Source organism: Alexandromys fortis, unplaced genomic scaffold, assembly GCF_014885135.2.
Source record: "Alexandromys fortis isolate MF-2015 unplaced genomic scaffold, M_Fortis_MF-2015_v1.1 scaffold_36, whole genome shotgun sequence".
Classification (NCBI taxonomy): domain Eukaryota; kingdom Metazoa; phylum Chordata; class Mammalia; order Rodentia; family Cricetidae; genus Alexandromys; species Alexandromys fortis.
Window position 1 is genome coordinate 14,361,259 of NW_026067915.1, and position 20,246 is coordinate 14,381,504.

The window sequence follows — 20,246 nt, forward strand, 5'->3', positions numbered from 1 at the left end:
AATAATGCTGGCCTGACAGTCGAGAAGTCCTAATGACTAATTAAAATTGATTGACATATCATGTAGGATAACGGATTCAAATACAAAACAAACTGAAGTAACTGAATTCTTTTTGTCTTTTCCCCCATGCCTGTGTGTTTTGTGTGTGTATACATTTAAACTAGAGGTCAAGAATCTCTCTCAATCTCTCGTCTTCTTTAGGCGGGCAGTGTCTTTCAATCAAACTGAAGCTTCTTGATAGAGGGGCCTCACTAGCTGGCTTGTTCCAGGACCTCACCTTTGCTTTCTAAGGTTGGAATTACAGGTGAGCTGCCCTGGGCATTCAGCATTTATGCAGATCCAGGGGTTGAAAGTCTGCTCCTCTTGTGTAATTGCCGAAACATTTCCTCAGCTCTCGCTTTTTCATAATTCAAAATTTTCTTAGCTTCTTTTTTTTTTTAAATTTATTTATTTATTATGTATACAATATTCTGTCTGTGTGTATGCCTGCAGGCCAGAAGAGGGCACCAGACCTCATTACAGATGGTTGTGAGCCACCATGTGGTTGCTGGGAATTGAACTCAGGACCTTTGGAAGAGCAGGCAATGCTCTTAACCTCTGAGCCATCTCTCCAGCCCTTTTCTTAGCTTCTTAATACCAAGGGGCAATAACTACAAAAAGTCTCCAGAGCCAAGTCTGTACACATGGCCTGCACCCTTGACAGGATGGCTGCTACTCCTTTTACTAAGACATCTTAGAACAAACCTGTCTCGTCCTCCGAGCCCTGACTGTATCTCCCATACCGAGGTCTCCTGCCTGATGCTTGCTATCTCAGTCACGTGTTTCTCAAGGAGGACACTGCAGTTCCCAGCGCTGCTTACCTGGATCAGTGCCACCTGCACTGAGCTGGGCACAGACATTGTCATTTTCTTGAAGAGCCTTCTTAAAGTAGAAAATCCCCAAATTGTGCTTGCTCATGGCAAAATGGATGCAACCAAGATTATTCCAGAACATGCACCTCAAGCATTCACCTGAAAACAACACAAACCACTTTATCTACAGAATTTTGTTTTTGCAGTCCCTCATATAAAAATCAGGCCTAGCTGCTGTCAGTTACCTAACCTATTTGGAATGTCACTTAGTCACTAAAGGACAGTTCATGAGGCATGGTGTAAGTGTGAGGACTAGATAGGGTGACACAGACACCCTCTCTAGCAGATATCATTTTTAAAAAACCCTGCATACTTTTTTTCTGACTTCATTTTCAACAAGTGACAACAAATTAAAAACAAATACATATGCCATCTGTCCACAGTGAAATACAGTACAAACTGCGAACAGTGAACAATCTAACCACGGCGGCTGGAGCTCAGTGCAGTGCTAGCATGTGTTAGCATGAAAAGATCTTGAGTAGAGCACACGCATGCACATGGGAGAATAACAAGGAGAGTCTATCAACAGAGTAAACAGTACTGGGAGGGAGGCGGAGGCAAGTGGATCTCAGTGAGTTCAAGACACACAGGACTGTTGCACAGAGAAACCCTGTCTTGGAAAAAACAAAACAAAACAACAAAAACATAGAGTATAGAAACCCTGTTTCATCTGAAGCTTAAGTTCCCATTCTACCTACTCTATCCACTCACCCACCCACCCATCCATCCTACTACACCACCTGAGACAGGATCCTGTGTAAAAAAGGATGCCTCACTGCAACTCTCCACACAGTTGAGAGTGACCTAATTATCTTGCCTCTACCTCCTCAAGTGTAAAGATCACAGACATGTACCGGCTCTTGGTGTGTGTGGTACTAGAGATGAAGTCCAGTGCTCTGCGCATGACAGGTGAGCTCTACCAACTGAACTACACTCCAGGTGATTTTTATTATTTTGAGAGAGGGCCTCACACTGTGGCCCTGGTGGCCTAGAATTCACCAGGTAGCTGAGGCTGGCTTTGAACTTTGGAAGTCCTTCTGCCTCATCCTCCTGAGTGCAGGGACTGCAGTATCTTCTGTCACACCTGACTGGGCACAATTGCTTAGCTATCATCTCATCTGGTTTGTCAGTCACCCTTGACATGTTGTCAGAGAGGCCTCTGCCTGCTTCAAACATTCATGCCCACCAAGATTTCTCATTTGTTCTGTGACTTGATCTTTTTTTTATATCTATCTATCTATCTATCTATCTATCTATCTATCAATCATGTATACAATATTCTTTCTACATGTATGCCTGCAGGCCAGAAGAGGGCACCAGACCTCATTACAGATGGTTGTGAGCCACCATGTGGTTGCCGGGAATTGAACTCAGGACCTTAGGAAGAGCAAGCAATGCTCTTAACCACTGAGCCATCTCTCCAGCCCCCTCTGTGACTTGATCTTGAATGTATGTATGTATTTGTGTTTTTAATCACAAAAAACAACATTTTTTTTTTTTTGTGGTCAAAATCTTTAGCTATTTCTCCAAACTACAGCATTAGGATTTTGGATAATGTTCAAGTAAGCCTTCTTCACCCAGAGCAGAATATTCCTCCCAGTTTCTTTCTGGGCTTTTGCTTTATTTTTACATTTCAATCCTTTACCTGGATAGCTTTTCAACTTTGGTATAATGAAAATAACCCAAAGTTAGCTTTCACTTTCACTATTTATGGACGCTTGTGTAGTGGCAAAGGAGTAGCGCATGCCTATAATCTTAGCACCTGAGAAGTAGAGGCAGTGATACAGAGTTCAAGGTTATCCTTGGTCAGACAGAAAGTCCAAAGGTAGCCTGGTCTATGTGAGACTGGGTGTGGTGGCTCGTGCCTTTAATATCAGTACTAGGGAGCTTGAGTTAGGCAGCTCTCCGAGTGTGAGGCTGGCCAGAACTGCATAGTAAGACCCTGTCTTGAAACGAAAATTACAGAAAAATGTACTAGTTGGCATGGTATACTTTACACTTGCAACACACAATGCCAGATTATGTCAAGTTGGTAACAGGATATTCACTGCTAAATATCAAGGCTGTATGCTTTGAATATTTATATATTTTGTTTTTTTGAGGCAGGGTTTCTCTGTTAGCCCTGGCTGTACTGGAACATGCTTTGTAGATCAGGCCGACTTCACGTCTAGCTCTAGACCTGTTGCAGTTTTCTCAGAGTGTACTTGTGATTTGAGAGATCATTTTATACCATTACAATAAAAACATTAGAAACAGAATTGAGGAGAACAGGCTAGGGATGTGGTGTAACAGGCTGGGTGCTTCCTAGTGTTCATAAGCCCTTGCACATCAACAATCCCCCAGCACCACATCACCAGGGGCAGAGGCACAAGCCTGTGCTTCTACCACTGCAGAGCTAAGAGAGGTAAGATTAAAAAAAAAAAAAATCCAGGTCAACCTTGACACACTCAATTAAATAAACAAGATTAGCCCAGGCACAGGAGATACATGACCCAAAGCTAAACAAACCCAGGACGGTTAGGGGTGCTTGTTTAAAGAATGTCCAAGAGGAACCAAGAATACAACTGACTTTCTCCACTCTCCAGTGAACTCAGACACCAAACTGGAGGAAGGCGGAAGGCCCACAGCATTATAAATAGAGATTATGTGTGCATCAGAACAGAATCCAAAACAAAGAATACAAACATTCAAACACACACACACATACCAGGAACAGGTAATGAACAGGTAAGGTTAACGTAAAGGAAAGATGTGATGAGCCCTCTTTCAACGTGGAAGCAAATTATACGATAAAAATTTTATTTTTGCATGAAGAAATAGGAAAACCCTGTTTTAAGATAGAGCTCTGAAAGGCAGCTTGGCTAGCCTCATATTTGAGACACCCGTACTTCAGTCTACCCAGTGATGGGATTAAACTGTGCCACCTACCAGACTTAGAACATTTCCACCTAAAGATGAACCAACACCACTCCGAAAAAGACTGGTGTGTGGGGTGGGGGACCCCAAGCAATAAGGAGTAGACCAACCAAAACTTTACATTTTTCTTTTACCTGTTTTCATGAAGCCTGGATGCTCGGCAATGTTTGAACTATTTAACAGCTTCACTGCTTTTCGATAATTGCCCCTTAAGTACTCAAAATTGCTTTTAAGAAACAGGGAGGGTGCAGACTGTAAAGAAAATATAAAAGTGATTTAAAATTTGTTTTCAGTTCTTTTTTGCATGATCGGGACTACACTGCTGTGCATGAAAGTGTTTAGGACATAAATCAATCAGCTGAATCATGCCAGAGAAAACAATCTCTAAATGCTGCATGGATCTTGCTATTTAAAATACTGAAACCTTACAGAGAACAGCCTGTGATGTGTCCACCTAAAAACAGTATGACACGTGTGCATAAGAACAGAGCTCGCTCACAGAGTATTAAGTGACCGTCCCCATGCACTGCAGTCTCCAGGTGCCCAGTACAGTCTATGTTCAGATGATCTTCTGCCCTAGCCCCTTACGCAGTTGGGGATACAAACACACAAGGCTGGGTCTGGTTTAACTGGAAGCCAACTGTACAGCACAAACTAAGACTTTTGTTTTAATGGTTATTGCAAAATTGATGCTAATGGCAGTTTGAATGAGAATGGCCCCCTAGACTCATATATTTGAAAACTTAATCCCTGATTGGTAGAACCATTTGGAAAGGATAAGGAGGTGTGGTCTTGTGAAGGAGGTGTGTCACTGGAGTCAAGCTTTGAGGTTTCAAAAGTCCACATCACTCACAGACAGCTATTGATGCCTTGTGCTTGTGGATCAGACAGAAGCTCTCCACTACTGCTCCAGCCCCATGCCTGCCTAACTGCCATGCTTCCTGCATGATGGTCACGGACTCTAATCCTCTGGAACTGCGAGCCCCCAAATTAAAAAATTCATTTCATAAGTTGCTTTGGCCATGGTGTCTCCTCACAGCAGGAGAACAGTAATTTAGAGAGTGATGTTCCTTATTTCTTTTTAATTTTAAAAAAGATTGTGGTGGTTTGAATAAGAATGGCCTCGATAAATCAGACAGCGGTGGCACATGCCTTTAATGCCAGGATTTTGGAGGCAGAGATATCTCTCTTGAGTTCCAGGAAAGTTAGGGCTACACAAAGAAATCCTGTGGGGAGGGGGATTAGCACCCCATAGGCTCATATATTTGAATGCTTGGTCATTAAGGAGTGTCACTACTTGAAAGGGATTAGGAGGTGTGGTCTTGTTGTTAGAGTAGGTGTGGCCTTGTTGAAGAAATGTGTCAGGGGTAGCCTTTGAGGCTTCAAAAGCTCAAACCAGTTCAGTGCTCTCTCTGTTGCCTGGGGATTTGTAAACTCAAAGCTACTTCTCCAGTGCCAGTCTGCCCATGTGCACCATTCTCCCCAGCATATCGATAACGGACTAAACTTCTGAAACTGTAAGCCAGTCCCATTTAAACGCTTTCTTTTATAAAAGTTGCCTTTGGTCACGGTGTCTCTTCATAGCAATAGAACATTGACTAAGACAAAGACAAGTTATTTTTTAAATTATGTGTGTGGTGGCGAGGGGTGGAGGGGGAAGAACAGACATACTGAGTATGGATGCTAGGGAAACCAGGATAAGATGTCAGATATCCTGGAGCTGAAATTTATGGTCTTGAACTTCTGACCCTCCTGCCTCCATCACCCAAGTGTTGGTACTGTAAGCCAGCCTGAGCCCCCACACCCAGGCTTTTTATTTACATATGTACTATGGAGAAATGTCTTGCTATTGTCATCTCAAGATCTTATTTTAATTATTCTATGTGGACGTGAGTGGTAGTTTGCACTGGAGTGCAGAGCTCTGTGAGGTCAGAAAGGGCTTTAGATTCCCTGGAGCTGGAGTTACAGGCAACTGTGATCTGCCTGATGTGGGTACTGGGAACCAAAGTCATGTTGCAAGAGTAGTGAGAGACCCTAACTGCTGAGTCATCTCTCCAGTTCCAGTTTTAAAATGGTTTCACTGTGGCACAGGCTGCCCTTGAATTCCTTCTCCTCTTGCCTTCACTTCTGCAGTGATAGGACTGTATCCAGGACTCTGTGTGTGCATACACGCATGCACAAGCACATGTGAGTATGAACTCAAGACTAAACCCAGAGATGATTGTTGTGGAATATTAGTGTTACATTCGCTCATGCTGTGGAATATTTAATGATGCAAAGATGTGTTGCAATCTTTTATGTTGCATTTGTTTAACTCTGTAAAGCTGTTTACTTCATCTGCCTAAAATGCCTGATTGGTCTAATAAAGAGCTGAGTGACCAGTAGTTAGGCAGCAAAGAGGGATAGGCGGGGCTGCCAGGCAGAGAGAATAAATAGGAAAAATCCAGGCTCAGGAAAAGGAGGAGGAGCAAGAAAAGGAGGAGAGGAGGGTGCGGGGGCTTAGCCAGCCAGCCACACAGCCAGCCCTGTAGTAAGAAGGAAAGAAAATATATAGAATAAAGAAAGATAAAAAGCCCAGAGGCTAAATATAGTTAAAGAGAAACGGAATAATATAGGTTAAAAAAGCTAGCTAGAAACAATCCAAACTAAGGTTGGGCATTCATAAGTAAGAATAAGTCTGAGAGCAGGTGATGGGCCACCAAAGAGCAAAGAGTGAAAAGCCAACTACAGAGGACTGCTTGCTAGGCTAGTGCTCAGTGCTCTACCACTGAGCTATCCCCAACGTTTCTCATTACTTAGGATTCAAGTTTACCTTTCACCTAATAACCAATAACCAGTTATAACGGGAAACCGTATTACTGTATGAAAGGAAGAACGTTCAAACAGCAAGTTTTGTTTGTAGGCACTACTCTTTCTACCCCGCAACTCTTTCTTTGGATTTCAGGCCACTGTCACTAAATTCTCACGCTGTCTGGCCTCCAGAGAGTGCTGATTCAGAGTGCGATCACACACAGAGGTCTGGACACTGGAGTTTGAAAACCTCCATCCCAGCATTTACTCACTGGCTCATAAACATGCTCTCCTTCTATGGTCTAGTTCACCCTCTCTCTCAGCCTTCTGTTGGCCCAGAGATGATCTGGGCACTAAGAAATCATAATCTCAGGATTATGATCTAGGCAGAATCACTTCCAAGTCAAGTGTTCATGGCCTTGGGTATAAGCAGTAAACTATACAACAATCACCAACTATTTTATATATTTAGGGTTTTTTCCAAGACAGTTTCTCTGTGTTGGAATTAAAGGTGTGTGCTGCCACAATCAATTTTTAAAAACAAATATGTATATGTGCTGGGGCCACAAGAGAACAGGTAGCCTACCCTCTCTCCCTGTTCTGTTCTCCCTGTTCTGTTGAGACAGGCTCTCCCGGAACCTGAAGTCTGTGTTTTCAATGGTAGGCTGAAAGCAAGCAAACCCGGAATCTTCCTGGACCCCTCAGAACCTGGGTTAGAGGCATGTGCTTTACCACTAAGCCACCCCTCACCGAAAACTAACAAATCCTCAGTCTAAATAGAAAAGTCAGAAACTGATACCACAAGAAAAAGTCCAGAAGGAACTTACATTTCCAGCTGTGTTCATGACAGACTTGATTTCCCGTTTGCACGCCTTCAGGGACTTCATTTGGATGTATGCTCTGACTTTGTACTGTGGAGGAGGAAGGGAGGGGCGTAAGAGGGTGGGCCATTTTACACATGCTCAAGTTCTAGTTTCCAGTGCAGGACACTAGCTCTCATCTGCTTACAACACAGTCAAATTCCAGTCACATGCAAATGCATCTTATAAATTATCTTAAATATTTGTTTTCTTTTATTTTTTGTGGTGCCGGGGACAGAATCGAAGGTGTTGTGCATTGTAGACAATAATTCTACTCCTGAGCAAAAAAAAAGAAAAACCAAAAACCCTACAAATCTACATCTGTATAATAATTTACCTTAAATGTATAATTTTAAAATTTCATATATTGACTTATCATATATTCTATGTTATTTCAAAGTCCTATAAAGTAATTTAAAGAAGTTTTATGTGTATATACATATAAACATACATACATACATGTATATATATTTTAAAATGTATTTGGAGGGAAAACTATACTTCTAAACTACAAGTCTTCCAACCTGAGTAAACACACTGCCTTGAATTAGTGTTTATGTGCTTCTCACACTGCTTCAGGGCATGTCCACCCTTTGAATGTATACTACCTGGTGTATCTTGGACTTTGCAGCCTCTATTAGCGCTCCACTCTCAGCCTTAGGATTAGATCCATCTTTGCTGCTGTTATTGCCAGCCTGTATAATAGTGAAACAAAGACAATCAGATAGTTATGACCATAACTGATTTTCAAGTGAGCTACATACAAAGCGCCCAAGTCAAGTAGCCCTAGGCCATTTCAAACTGAGCCTGCTGTTGGGCACACTCCGAGGGACTATGGGTCAGGTCAGTATGGCATTCTTAACAGGAAACTCACCGATGAACATAACTATGGACCCATTTGAAGTCATGCATGTCACTCAGACTATCTCTCTAGATACTCTGCCTTCTTACACCCTCCTCTGTCAGAATCCTGCCAGCACCACTGAGCCCTGACTTCCCGAGGAAGTACTCCATTTCCCACTCTCCTCCTACTCGGACCCACTTCCCTTATAATGAGCTCACCTCGGCGCTCTCCACACTCAGACCCTGCTCATTTCAGTACCACCATTCATCCCCTTTGTGCTGTTTCCTCCATTAGGACAGTTACTCTGCTCCATTCCTCCTTTTCTGACTGGTCAGTCTGCATATTCAAATCAAACACTCAATTCCTGGAGATTCTCTAATTTTCTTCCTCTCTCCCCATGACCTCACTGTACTCCATCCATCCCTTCCCTACAGAGGGCCCCAAGGACAAGGGCTCAGTGTTCCTACTGTCAGATTAGAACCTACTACCCATAGACATGCTGTGGTATACTGTTCTTGTATCCTGTAAAGATTTGTCACTCGTATTGGTTTAATAAAACGCTGATTGGCTGAGTGGTGGTGGCGCACACCTTTAATCCCAGCACTTGTACTCGGGAGGCAGAGGCAGGCGGATCTCTGTGAGTTCAAGGCAAGCCTGGTCTACAAGAGCTAGTTCCAGGAAAGGCTCCAAAGCTACAGAGAAACCCTGTCTTAAAAAACTCAAAAATAAGTAAGTAAATAAAAAAAATGCTGATTGGCCAGTAGCCAGGCAGGAAGTATGGTCTGGGCAACCAGATTAGAAGAATTCTGGGAAGAAGAAAGGCTCAGTCTGCAGCTGCTACCCAGATGCAGAGGAAGCAAGATGAAAATTCTGCACTGAGAAAAGATACCAAGCCATGTGGCTAAACATAGATAAGAATTATGGGTTAATTTAAGTTCTAAGAGCTAGTTAATAATGAGCCCGAGCTAATAGGCCAGTCTATAATTAATGTAGGCCTCTGTGTGTTTCTTTGGGACTACATGGCTGTGGGACCAGGTGGGACATAAACTTCCATCTACATATATATATTTACCGAACTAAGGTCTACTTCAACAAATACTATAAGTACCAAGTATGAAAAATGAAATATTATACAACACAAAGTTTAGGAAGATTGCTAAGAGCATTCAGTTGGAATTTCTTAACCCACCTGTTGGGGTTGAAAATGTAGACCATGCAGATGTTAGTACAGAAAAGTTTTTAAAAGGCAGTTTACAAGGGTTAGACAGATAGCACAGCTTCTGTGAATCACACTCCATAAAGCTGCTAGGATACTAGCTCACATGACAGACATGGGGCACACTTTTTAAGTCTCAGTCTGATGCTTGGGAACTCACCTCGTTCTTCCCGTTTTTGTTGCTGCTGCCCTGTGATATCATTTTTTCTAGGACAGCAAGAAGATGCAGAGCTTTCTCAGCTTGGTGGGTTAATATATACAAGTCCACAAGCAGAAAGCACACTGCTTGGGCAAATTTTTCTTCTGACAAAACAAACACACAAACAAATAGGAAACGTTACAATCCAAGGTTGAGCATACACCTCTGCTTACTCCTAAACAGGACACAGAGCTCTGCAAAACAAAGCACATCTTCATTCAAACAAAGAATGTCACTAAAGCCATGAAAAAAAGCAGCATCCTTTCCTGGTGCTGCCATTGTTCTAGTGGGGTCTCTAGGCCTCATTCAGGCAGTCAGCGAGTATTCTCTTACAGTCTTCTTAGAGGCAGCCATGTAGTGGGAAGAAGCCTTAATTCAAGCATTTGCTTCATTACTTACTAATACACAATACCTCTGCATACCTCTTAACTTCCAATTTTTATTTATTTTAGTATGACTGCATACGTGTGTGCATGTGTATTTTTCCACACATTCGTGTACACAGAGTATGTGTGGAAGGTCAGAGGCTCTGCTTGATTATTGCATCTAAAAGTCTCTATTTAATCAACCTCTATCTTCTTACCTGATTTTAGCACTATTCCATAGCATTCAACTACTCTCGTGAGAGTGACAAGGACAACGATTTCCTGTTAAGCTCACTGCAATGCCCCCTACACTGCCAAGCCATGCCTGGCTCATAGCATTGGTGTGTGCACTCAATAAATGTGCTATGTGAAGAGCATGCCTATCAGGGCTCCAACCTGCACAGATACTCTACAAGAGAAGCACAGCTACAGAGATGGCAGAAAGTTCAATGTCTGCGGGAGAGGCGAGGAGACAGCCACACAGCTGAGGAGGCCAGAAGAGAGCATCAGATCTTCTGAGAGTGACAGATGATTGTGAACAGCTATGTGGGTGCTGGGAATTAAACTCATGTCCTAGGAGATAGCCAATGCTCTTAACTACTATATCTCTCCAGGCCCTGACTCCAGTACTCTGAGACAGGAATTTCCATAGCCTAGAGCTTCCTTTTTTTTTTTAAATATTTATTTATTATGTATACAATATTCTGTCTGTGTATATGTCTGCAAGCCAGAAGAGGGCACCAGACCTCATTACAGATGGTTGTGAGCCACCATGTGGTTGCCGGGAATTGAACTCAGGACCTTTGGAAGAGCAGGCAATGCTTTTAACCACTGAGCCATCTCTCCAGCCCAGCTTAGAGCTTCTTAAGCAGGCCAGGCCACCCAGCCAGCAAACTCAAGGGATCCACCTGTATATTACAAGCACACACTACCACACTCAGCTGTTTTCATATAGGCTCTAGGCAGTGAACTCAGGTCCTTACACTTGAAAGGCAAGCAGTCCACTAACTGAGCTATTCCCTTTAAATGCTGACATATAGCTTTAATTGAGGTCATCTAGATAAAAAGCATTTTTTAGAGAATTTTGCAAGTAAGAGTGGATGAGATTTCTGGCTTGACAGATAACATACCAAATGGTTCTATGAACTGATAAAGCTTTTCACCAACAGATATGGCCTCTGTATACTGCCGCAGATGATAAAGAATGACTGCTTGATTATAATACAACATGCTGTTTTCAACGTCATCTAATCCATCCATCTCTTCAACAGCTGAGTGAACCTACAAAACAATCCAGACAGAATGTGCTCTAACAACAGTACGACAGACTGCAAAAGTGAAAGACCTCAGCTGGATGTGTGGTACACCCCTATAATCTCAGCACCTAAAAAGCGGAGGCAGCACTAGTGTAAATTCAAGATCAGCCCAGGCAATAGTGAGTTCCAGGCTAGCTTCCGAATAGCTGTGAGCGCAGACGTGCACTGCCACGCCCAGCCCTAGCACATCTCACTTTCTCACATCTCAACAGTACCTTCACCAGGCTGGGGCACACACTCCCAATCCCAACACTGGGAGGATTGGAGAGGCAGATTCCTGAGTTCAAGGCCAGCCTAGTCTATAGAATGAGTTCCAGGACAGTCATGAAGAAACCCAATCTCAAAAACAAAATACAAAACAACAAAAAATAGTATCTTCAGGTTTTTAATTTTTTGTTTTGTTTTGTTTTCTGAAACAGGATTTCAGTGTAGCTTTGGAGCCTGTCCTGGAACTAGCTCTTGTAGACCAGGCTGCTTTGAACTCACAGAGATCTACCTGCCTCTGACTGGAATTAAAGGCGTGTGCCACCACTGCCTGGCTCATGTTTTTAATTTTTTTAAAAAATTTACTTATTTATATTTTATATACAAGTGCTCTGCATGTATACCTGCAGGCCAGAAGAGGGCATCAGGTGTTATTAAGATGGTTGTGGTGTTGGGAATTGAACTCGGGTACCTCTAGAAGAGGAGTCAGTGCTCTTAACTGCTGAGCCATTTCTCCAGCCCATATTTCCACTTTTTAAAACAAGATTTCTGAGATGGGTCTCATTCTATAGCCCAGGAGGACCTCAAACACACAGCAATCCTCCTGCCTCATCTTAACAAGTGAAGGGATTATAGACTAGGTTTACATTTTATTTCCATTGTTTTTCTTGTCTGTTTGGAACAGGATCTCACTATAAAGCTGTGGCTGTCCTTGAAGTCACAGAGTACTGTCTCCTGAGTGTTGGGGTTAAAGGCATGCACACACCTGGCTTACTTGTGGGCTTTTTTTTTTTTTTTTTTTTTTTTTTTTTTTTTTTTTTTTTTTTTTTTTGAGAAAGGGTCTCCTGTAGCCCTCCTTGCTTGGTCGGTCTAGAACTCATTTTGTGAACCAGGCTGCCTTGAATCTCTTTACATTTCAAAACAAATCTCTAATTATGTATACCACACATAACTAAAATTCTAGTCATACTAAGATTAACATCTCTTTGCCATCATAAAGATTAAAACGAATAATCACATAATGTTATAAGGTTAATTCTCACTGACATTTCCCCAAATCATGCAGCAGTTTAGTAAACACGGATCCAACAACTTTGGTGTGGCTGATGGCATGGAACCTCAAACTTCAGAGAACAGAGTGGTTCACAATCAGACTTCAGCTACACATACGGTTGAGCATGACATGGCAGGGGAGTTCACAGGGTGGGAAAGACCCTGGCTGACCAGCGGCTCAAGGGAGCTAGCTCTTCATTACTTATCCAGCCACTACCTTCACATTAAAAGGTGTCTTAAATAGTGAAAACTCCATTTCGAAAGACAGGCAGCCCTTCTTGTAATATTAGTTTATTTGATTTGAAAATTTCTATTATTGTGTGATCAAGTGTAGAAAGCCCCTATGAAAGCTAGAAGCCAACATCACGCATCTTCCTCTATTGCTCTCCATCCTTTTCTTGAGACAGGTTTCACACTGGCTTTGGCTGGTCACTGCCTCCCTGGTGCTGGGACTGGAGTAATAACTAAGTCCAAACAAAACTTATAGCAAGAAAGGATTCAGAGAAGTAGAAATTCTGTCTTTAATATCAAGCAAGAAATCACATTTATTTTCCTTAACTATTTCTATTTCACAACTTAACACAACAAATTTTTACAGTTAAATTCATTTATCACCTGATTCTTCAGCTGGTTAAGTGTTTGTCTCAAATTATCTGTTGTTGTTTGATTATTTTTAAAAAATTCAGTTACTGCTGTATTCAAAATTATTTTGTAATCATCTTTGTTTATATCTTGGAGACAGGCAAGGTGTTGCAGACAGGCATCATAATTTCCAGACTAAAAAGAAAAGACAAACAAAACCACACATATACACACAAAATTCCATATTAGCTTTAAGAACAATACAGCTTTTCCAAATACGTTTCCCTCATCTCACTTGTTTTAAAGTGGGAGTCCCCTTAGCATTCTAATGAACGCCCTAGGTAGAGCAACAGGCACGCCAGAGAACACCGTTACATTTTTCTAAGACTCCAACTCTCACACCAGTAGGCAGAGCTCTAACACATGTATGCAGACATGATAGATAGTGCGCACATGTTGCTGGCAGTGTATGGATCGGAGCCTCGCCAAGAAAGGGACATAATTATTCCAACGGTCAGATCCTTTGGAATTCTTTCGTCTAACGTGGATGTATATCATAAGATTTTTTCATATTGTTTATGTCAGATAAGTTGCAATTCTGACAACAAATATTTGGTGGTCCACTTTAAAGTACATTCAAGACAAGAAAAGGACAAAGTAGGGAAATGAAAAGACTGACCCACACATTTATCAATCTAAATTTAAAAGACTCAAACAACATTGGAGTTAAAACATGTTTATGAAAACAAAAATTTGGGGGTGGCTCAAAATATTTCCAATCTTTTCAGCATGTTTATATAAAATGAAACCCACCCACTTCTCCCTAAAGTTAATTTCTGAATTATGACAGAATAAAATTTATAAAATTTAGATTTGTTTTGAAGTGAGTTCTACTCGGCAGACCCATTCTGAGCAGCTGAAGAGAGAGACCATGTCTTACTGTGAAGGCCTGGAAAGCACTGGTAGACAGCTCCTTCTCCTGGTCAGTGACCCCAGACGACTGGCCTGCCCCTTCATGTTTCTCGGCTCCCTGATCTGCAAACACAAAGTTTCTTTAGAAATGGAAGCTGGGCTGGCAAAAGGGCTCAGCAAGGGAAAATACTGTTTGTAGGCAAGACTGACAACCCAAGTTTGATCCCCAGATCTTAAAAGATGAAGAAAACTAACTTCCACAAGTTATCCTGACCTCCACATGGTTCCATAGCTCATCACATGTCCACGCACACACAAAATATGAATCTGTACAATGAATCCGTTCTCCATCTGTTTTGTTGTTTTGGGGGGCGGTGTTGAGGAATGGGTTTAGATACAGAGAAAAGACTGGGGCTGACAGACTCTGCAGCTCATTTCCATGTCTAGAGAACTGAGTTGCATATTCTCAAATATTAATCAACCATAGTTCACCTACATCTTTTACTTCAGAATAACAATTAAAAAATACTTCAATGAGATTACTGCTGTTTTGCTTCTTCTGCATGTGCAGGGCTGTAATCAATTTCCCAGTGTTTTAAGAGCCATGCACTATTTGTAGCTGCTGACTGCTTACCAGACAGCGTCTGCACATAATCCCACAGTGTGTCTTTACTTGTCCAAAAGTATTCTCCGTTGCCAATGGAAAGCGGGGACGGTCGCTCCTCCAGAAGCTTCACCTTCCTTCTGCCCTGGCCTAAAGAGCACGGCTGACGCAGGCGTACAGAGCTCTTGGATGCACAAACCTTAACATTCTTTAAGCTGAAAGACTTCATTTCTAACCACACACACACCTTTAGGTTTCAACCACAGAACAGAAACGTAACACTTCTTCCAAATGGAAAGAAGTCAGTTAACTGAAAGCACAGACATATTCCAACACAGAATGTTAACACTTCAAAGCTGACTGGAGGATGCGGGCAGTCAAGGAACGACTAAAACACAATGCTAAGGCTGCCAGACAGTGCGGTCACAAAACATCAGCAATGCCTGGCAAGGCAAAGTTTTAAATGATGTCTTTTCATTTTATTTTATTTTGTTTTTGAGACAGGCTCTCATGTAGTCCAGTCTAGCCTCAAACTCACTATGTGAGTTTCGACGATTCATCTCCACTTTCTGAGTGATGGGATGAAAGCCCTTAATGAAGTCATCAGAGAGCTGCTAAGACAGATCAGATGTGATTTCTACCACCCAAAGGAAAAGCTGAATTCATCCAAACTGATATTAGCTTCAATACAATGCAAAGAAGTTACATGGCCAAAAGTGTGATGTGGGCTGAGGAGATGGCTCCGTGGGTGAGAGTGCCTACTCCGCAGCAAGGCCATGTGAATTTGAACCCTCAGTCCCCATGTAAAGAGCTGGAAATGGCTGTACATCCTTCTTCACAGAGACAGAAGGGTCCTGCCTCAAGAGAATGAGATAGTGGAAGACATATGTTCTCTGGCCTCCACTTGCTAGCTCATACACTCATGTATATGTAACACACACACACACACACAGAACAAAGGGGTTATATTTTACAGTTCCTGCCCAACAAACTATGTTCCTTCTATTTTAAGATAAGCACAGCTGGGAAAAAAAATGGGAGGACACACATTCCAGAGATCCTAATTCCCAGTACTTGGGAGGCAGTGGCAGGCGCATCTCTGTGTGTTCGAGGCCAGCCTAGTCTACAGAGGTAGTTCCAGGACAGCCAGAGCTGTTACACAGAGAAACTTTGTCTCAACAAAATCAAAATAAAAAAGAAAACAAACAAACAAACAAACAAAATCAAAAAACATTCTGATCAAACCTGTTCTCGGGGTAGCTGGGTGCCATGGTCCATGGAGGCAGGAACATTGTGGGTTTAAGGCCATCTTAGAATACTAAGAAAATTGGAGGGTGGCAAGCGTGATCTCCATCTGCTCTTTGCCTTTTTTGTGTTTTGTTTTGTTGAGACAGGGTCCCAGTCTGTAACTCAGAAAGGCCTAGAACTTATCACATTTCCCAGGCTGACCTCAAACCTGTGTGCAGTTCTTCTATTCATCAGAGGACCAGAGTCTGGATCCTAGCACCCACCTGGGGCAGCTCATAACTGCATGTAACTCAAGCTCCAGGGCATCAAAACACCTCTGGCATCCTCCAATATCTCTCCAAATATGCATATACCCACACAAAGACACGCACACATATACATAACTAAAAATAAGCCTTAACCTGGGCAGTGGCGGTAGGTGCCTTTAATTACAGCACTTGTGACCCTGTGAGTCCGAAGTCAGCCTGGTCTACAGAAGCAGTTCCAGAACAGCCAGGGCTATATAGAGAAACCTCATCTCGAGAAACCAAAAATAAAATAAAAATAAGTCTTATTAAAAAAAAAAAAAGACTAGTATGAAAGAGAAAATATGGAGACCCAAAGGTCAGAACCATGCCACTGAAAACAGCAGGTTCACGAGAACTTTGCCAAACTCATCTCCTTCATATAAATCCAACATCTCAGCAGGAACAGGGTCCTCCTCCAAGAACATCAAGGCTGCTCCAGATCTTTCTTCTTCAGTTAGACATGTCACACAGCTCTTAGCAAACCAGGGTTAGGTCCTCAGGGCAGGCTGTGCTACAGCCACGTCATCACCTGCAGCCGTGCCTTTGTGAAGGAACAAGTGACCAGGGAAGCAACGCTGCATGACCGAGCTAGAACTCAAACTGGGTAGTCCTACAGATCTAAAAAGATGATTTTCGAAAATGAACGTGATGATGGCCTCAATCAGCCAGAACATCTTAATTAACAAGGACGAAGTTGGTTCCTCGTCTGGACTTGGACAGGCACTGCATACCCTCCAGCCACCCTACAACACATGGATAGTCCCTGCACTATATTCAGATCTCTGCTCAAACATTACCCCAGCAGGGGTTGGTTCAGCAGGGGGCTCAGAGGGTAAAGATGCTTGCAGCCTGAAGATGCAAGCCTGATCATTTGAGTTCGATCCTTGGAAGTCAAAGTATGCATGACACATGCATTCACACACACTCACAGATAAAACACTTAAAAAAAATCACTGGGGTGGGGGCTGGAGAGATGGCTCAGAGGTTAAGAGCACTGCCTGCTCTTCCAAAGGTCCTGAGTTCAATTCCCAGCAACCACATGGTGGCTCACAGCCATCTGTAATGGGGTCTGGTGCCCTCTTCTGGCCTGCAGGCATACACACAGACAGGATATTGTATACATAATAAATGAATAAAAAAAATAATGCTTAAAAAAAATCACTGGGGGCTCAGGGATTAAGAGCACATACTGCTTTTCAGAGGACCCGAGTTTGATTCCCAGCACCCACTACCTACAGATTCGGGGAATCCAATGTCTCCGACAGTCTCTGCAGGTATCTGTGTTAAAGTGCACGCACCCACAATTAAAAATAATTATAAAAAAACAAAACCACAATAAAACCAAAATCTCACAAGAAGCCACCCCTGACCAAGCTATCTAAAATTCTATAGCAGCAGGCATGGTGGCACATACCCATTTAACCCAGCCCTCTTGAGGCAGAGACCGTAAGTCTTTGTGCATTTGGGAACAGCATGGTCTACAAAGCAAGCTCCAGGCCAGCCTGTGACCCTGTCTCAATCACTAATCAATTCATCAACCAATTCCATAGTACACTCTGTTAGCTCAACACCCGACATCTTTATTGTTTTTTTCCGGGACCACTGAGAGGATTCTCCAGCGGTTCTGTGTATCTGCACCTGAATTGGGACAGGCTCACTTTAACAAGTTCATTTGTCAGTTGTGGAGATGGGAACCACCTAAAACCTATGTCACCTGACATCCCCCCTTTCTGATCATATTTCACTGTAAAAAGCGTGCCGACCACTTTAAATTCTTGTCACTTAAATTTCTTTCACTAAAACCTGAATACAGCAAATATTACTTTCTTGAAAGAAACAGAGCAGATTTTCCAGGTGACAGGCTGATATTCCCTAGTGGAATAGCAGAGAGACACTACAGAAAACCATAGAGAGTAAGAACTTAATCATAGAGCCGGGCAGACGGCTCAGCAGCACTTGCAGAAGGACTAAGACCAAGTTCCCAGCAGCCACACGAGGGGGCTCACAACGGCACAGAGCAGAACGCCACGTCTATTTAAACAATTTTCAGAAAGAGGATTTCACAGGACATAGGAAAGTTGCTGACCGGAGGCCACTTTCAGTGGCTGAACCTGGGGACCTTCAGACAACCGTGTATGCTCGGGAAGACCTTTCCTTGAAGCATCTGGAAAGCGGGGTGACACAGCTGAGCTTCCTGGGCCAGAACGATCTTGGAGCACAAGGCAAGGATGGTCTGCAGTGGATTCAAGAGAAGTCACAGCAGAAAGCCACTGGAGGTGGGACCCGAGGGCTCCCAGCGGAGACAGCTGAGAAGAGAGGCGCGGGGGCACAGGAGCGAAGACAAGTGGCCTCGAGTCCCCCACGCAGGCCCCGCCGTCCCCGCGCGCAGTGTGTCAGCCCCCGGGTCGCGGCGCGGGCCCCTCACCTGCAGGCTTGTCTGCAGCCATCTTCCCGCCTCGGCTCGAGTTCTTCCCTGCAGGTGGCGTGGCCCCGACTCCCGCCGCCGGGCTGGCCGCTGGTTCTGCAAGGCGGGGGACAACGCTCAGCTCAACCCGGCTCCGCTCGCCTCTGATTCGGGCCTGGACGGACCACGGGCTGAGGAAGTGACGAAGCTACGGTTGGTCGTCTAGCAACAGCACCAACATATCCGCCTGTACAGGGCTGTTTTCCCCGCCATCCACAGCTTCCGCCCGGTAGCGGCCCAGGAACACACTACTTCCGGGGCGGGGCCAGCTGCGCCGACAGCTGGGCGTGGGAACAGTGGATGGTCTCGGCCCCGGAAGCTCGTGCGCCTGTGCTAAGCCGGAAGTGAGCTAGGGCAGATCCTGAGTGAAACAGGAAAAGGTAGGGATTTTTGTTCCGCGTTTCACCAAAATGATAGGCATCACACCTGACGTTTATGTGCCAAGCGCTGGGCCTGACATGCCTGTACTGACTCACTGGTTTCCCACAACAACCCTATGTTGCATTCCCTCCCTAGATAAAAGACATTTTTTTTTTCTGAGAAAGGATTTCACTGTGTAACAGTCCTGACTGTCCTGAAACTCTCTGTGTAGACCAGGCTGGCCTCAAACACATAAAGATCCTCCTGCCTTTGCCTCCCGGGAGCTGGGATTTAAGGCGTGTGCCACCACTGCCTGACCCAGGCCCTATATCTTTCTTTCTTCTTTTCTTTTGCAATATTTCTCAGTGTAGCTCTGAAACTCTCTTTATAAAAGAGGGTAGCCTTGAACTCAAAGATCTGCTTGCCTCTGTCTAAGAAGTGCTAGGATTAAAGGCATGCACTCCTGGCCAGCCCCACATATTTCTTTCCCCGCAAATTGAATACTGAAGTGTTTGGACTTGCTATAACATTCTTTAGCCACAAAACATAAAGATCATAAGAACATAGAAGAAACAATTAAGCAGCAAAAATGCACTGTGGACATGGGAGTTGTGATCATCACTGCTTTTGCATATATTTGGAATGCTTTACAATAAAATTTTAATGACAACATGAGGCCAAACCCTCTTCATTGTTTGTATCCTAAAGAGTGATTCTTAGCTCTGCACATGCTTAAGGATGATCTTTGTAGCAATGTCTTTAAAGTGTAAAATTAAAAATAGTTTCAAGGAGGCATCATCAGTAGAGTCAAAAGTTTTCTTCTGCATCTTTCTTAAAATCTGAGATAAAATCTTGTTGTTCAGTCCAAGTTACCCTCAAACTCAAAATCCTCCTGCGTTGGCCACCCATGTGCTAGGATATTATGTATGTGCCATCACATCTAACCTCTAAGTCTTTTGCCCAAGATTTATGCCAGCCGAGGACTAGTTTGAAAAATAGGAACCACTCTAAGCATTTTAATAAAATACTTTATTACTTTCTTCTTGACACAGGGTCTGGTCTTGTTTATAGCCCTGACAAGCCTTAGACTAGACTTCTTCCTTCTGCTGCGTGTC

The 20,246-nt window shown here is 43.3% G+C and overlaps 1 protein-coding gene across 10 annotated transcripts in view; it reads right to left on the reverse strand.

The window, feature by feature from the left end:
- Positions 1 to 19,015, reverse strand: part of Cnot10 (CCR4-NOT transcription complex subunit 10) — a 43,055-nt gene extending 24,040 nt beyond the window's left edge. For 2 of the 10 annotated variants that reach the window (XM_050139427.1, XM_050139428.1), the window contains exons 1-10: positions 18,733 to 19,015; positions 18,394 to 18,540; positions 14,197 to 14,291; positions 13,290 to 13,451; positions 11,232 to 11,382; positions 9,698 to 9,840; positions 8,086 to 8,172; positions 7,445 to 7,528; positions 3,962 to 4,079; positions 861 to 1,010 (exon numbers count right to left, since the gene is read on the reverse strand). In XM_050139427.1, the coding sequence (XP_049995384.1) occupies positions 861 to 1,010; positions 3,962 to 4,079; positions 7,445 to 7,528; positions 8,086 to 8,172; positions 9,698 to 9,840; positions 11,232 to 11,382; positions 13,290 to 13,451; positions 14,197 to 14,291; positions 18,394 to 18,540; positions 18,733 to 18,754 (1,159 nt within the window). In that variant the 5' untranslated portion in view covers positions 18,755 to 19,015. Of the gene's footprint in view, positions 1 to 860; positions 1,011 to 3,961; positions 4,080 to 7,444; positions 7,529 to 8,085; positions 8,173 to 9,697; positions 9,841 to 11,231; positions 11,383 to 13,289; positions 13,452 to 14,196; positions 14,292 to 14,802; positions 15,232 to 18,393; positions 18,541 to 18,732 lie in introns of those variants that run through there. The other 8 variants (XM_050139430.1, XM_050139433.1, XM_050139426.1 and 5 more) reach the window with 7 other exon arrangements.
- Between the last annotated feature and the right edge of the window lie 1,231 nt (positions 19,016 to 20,246).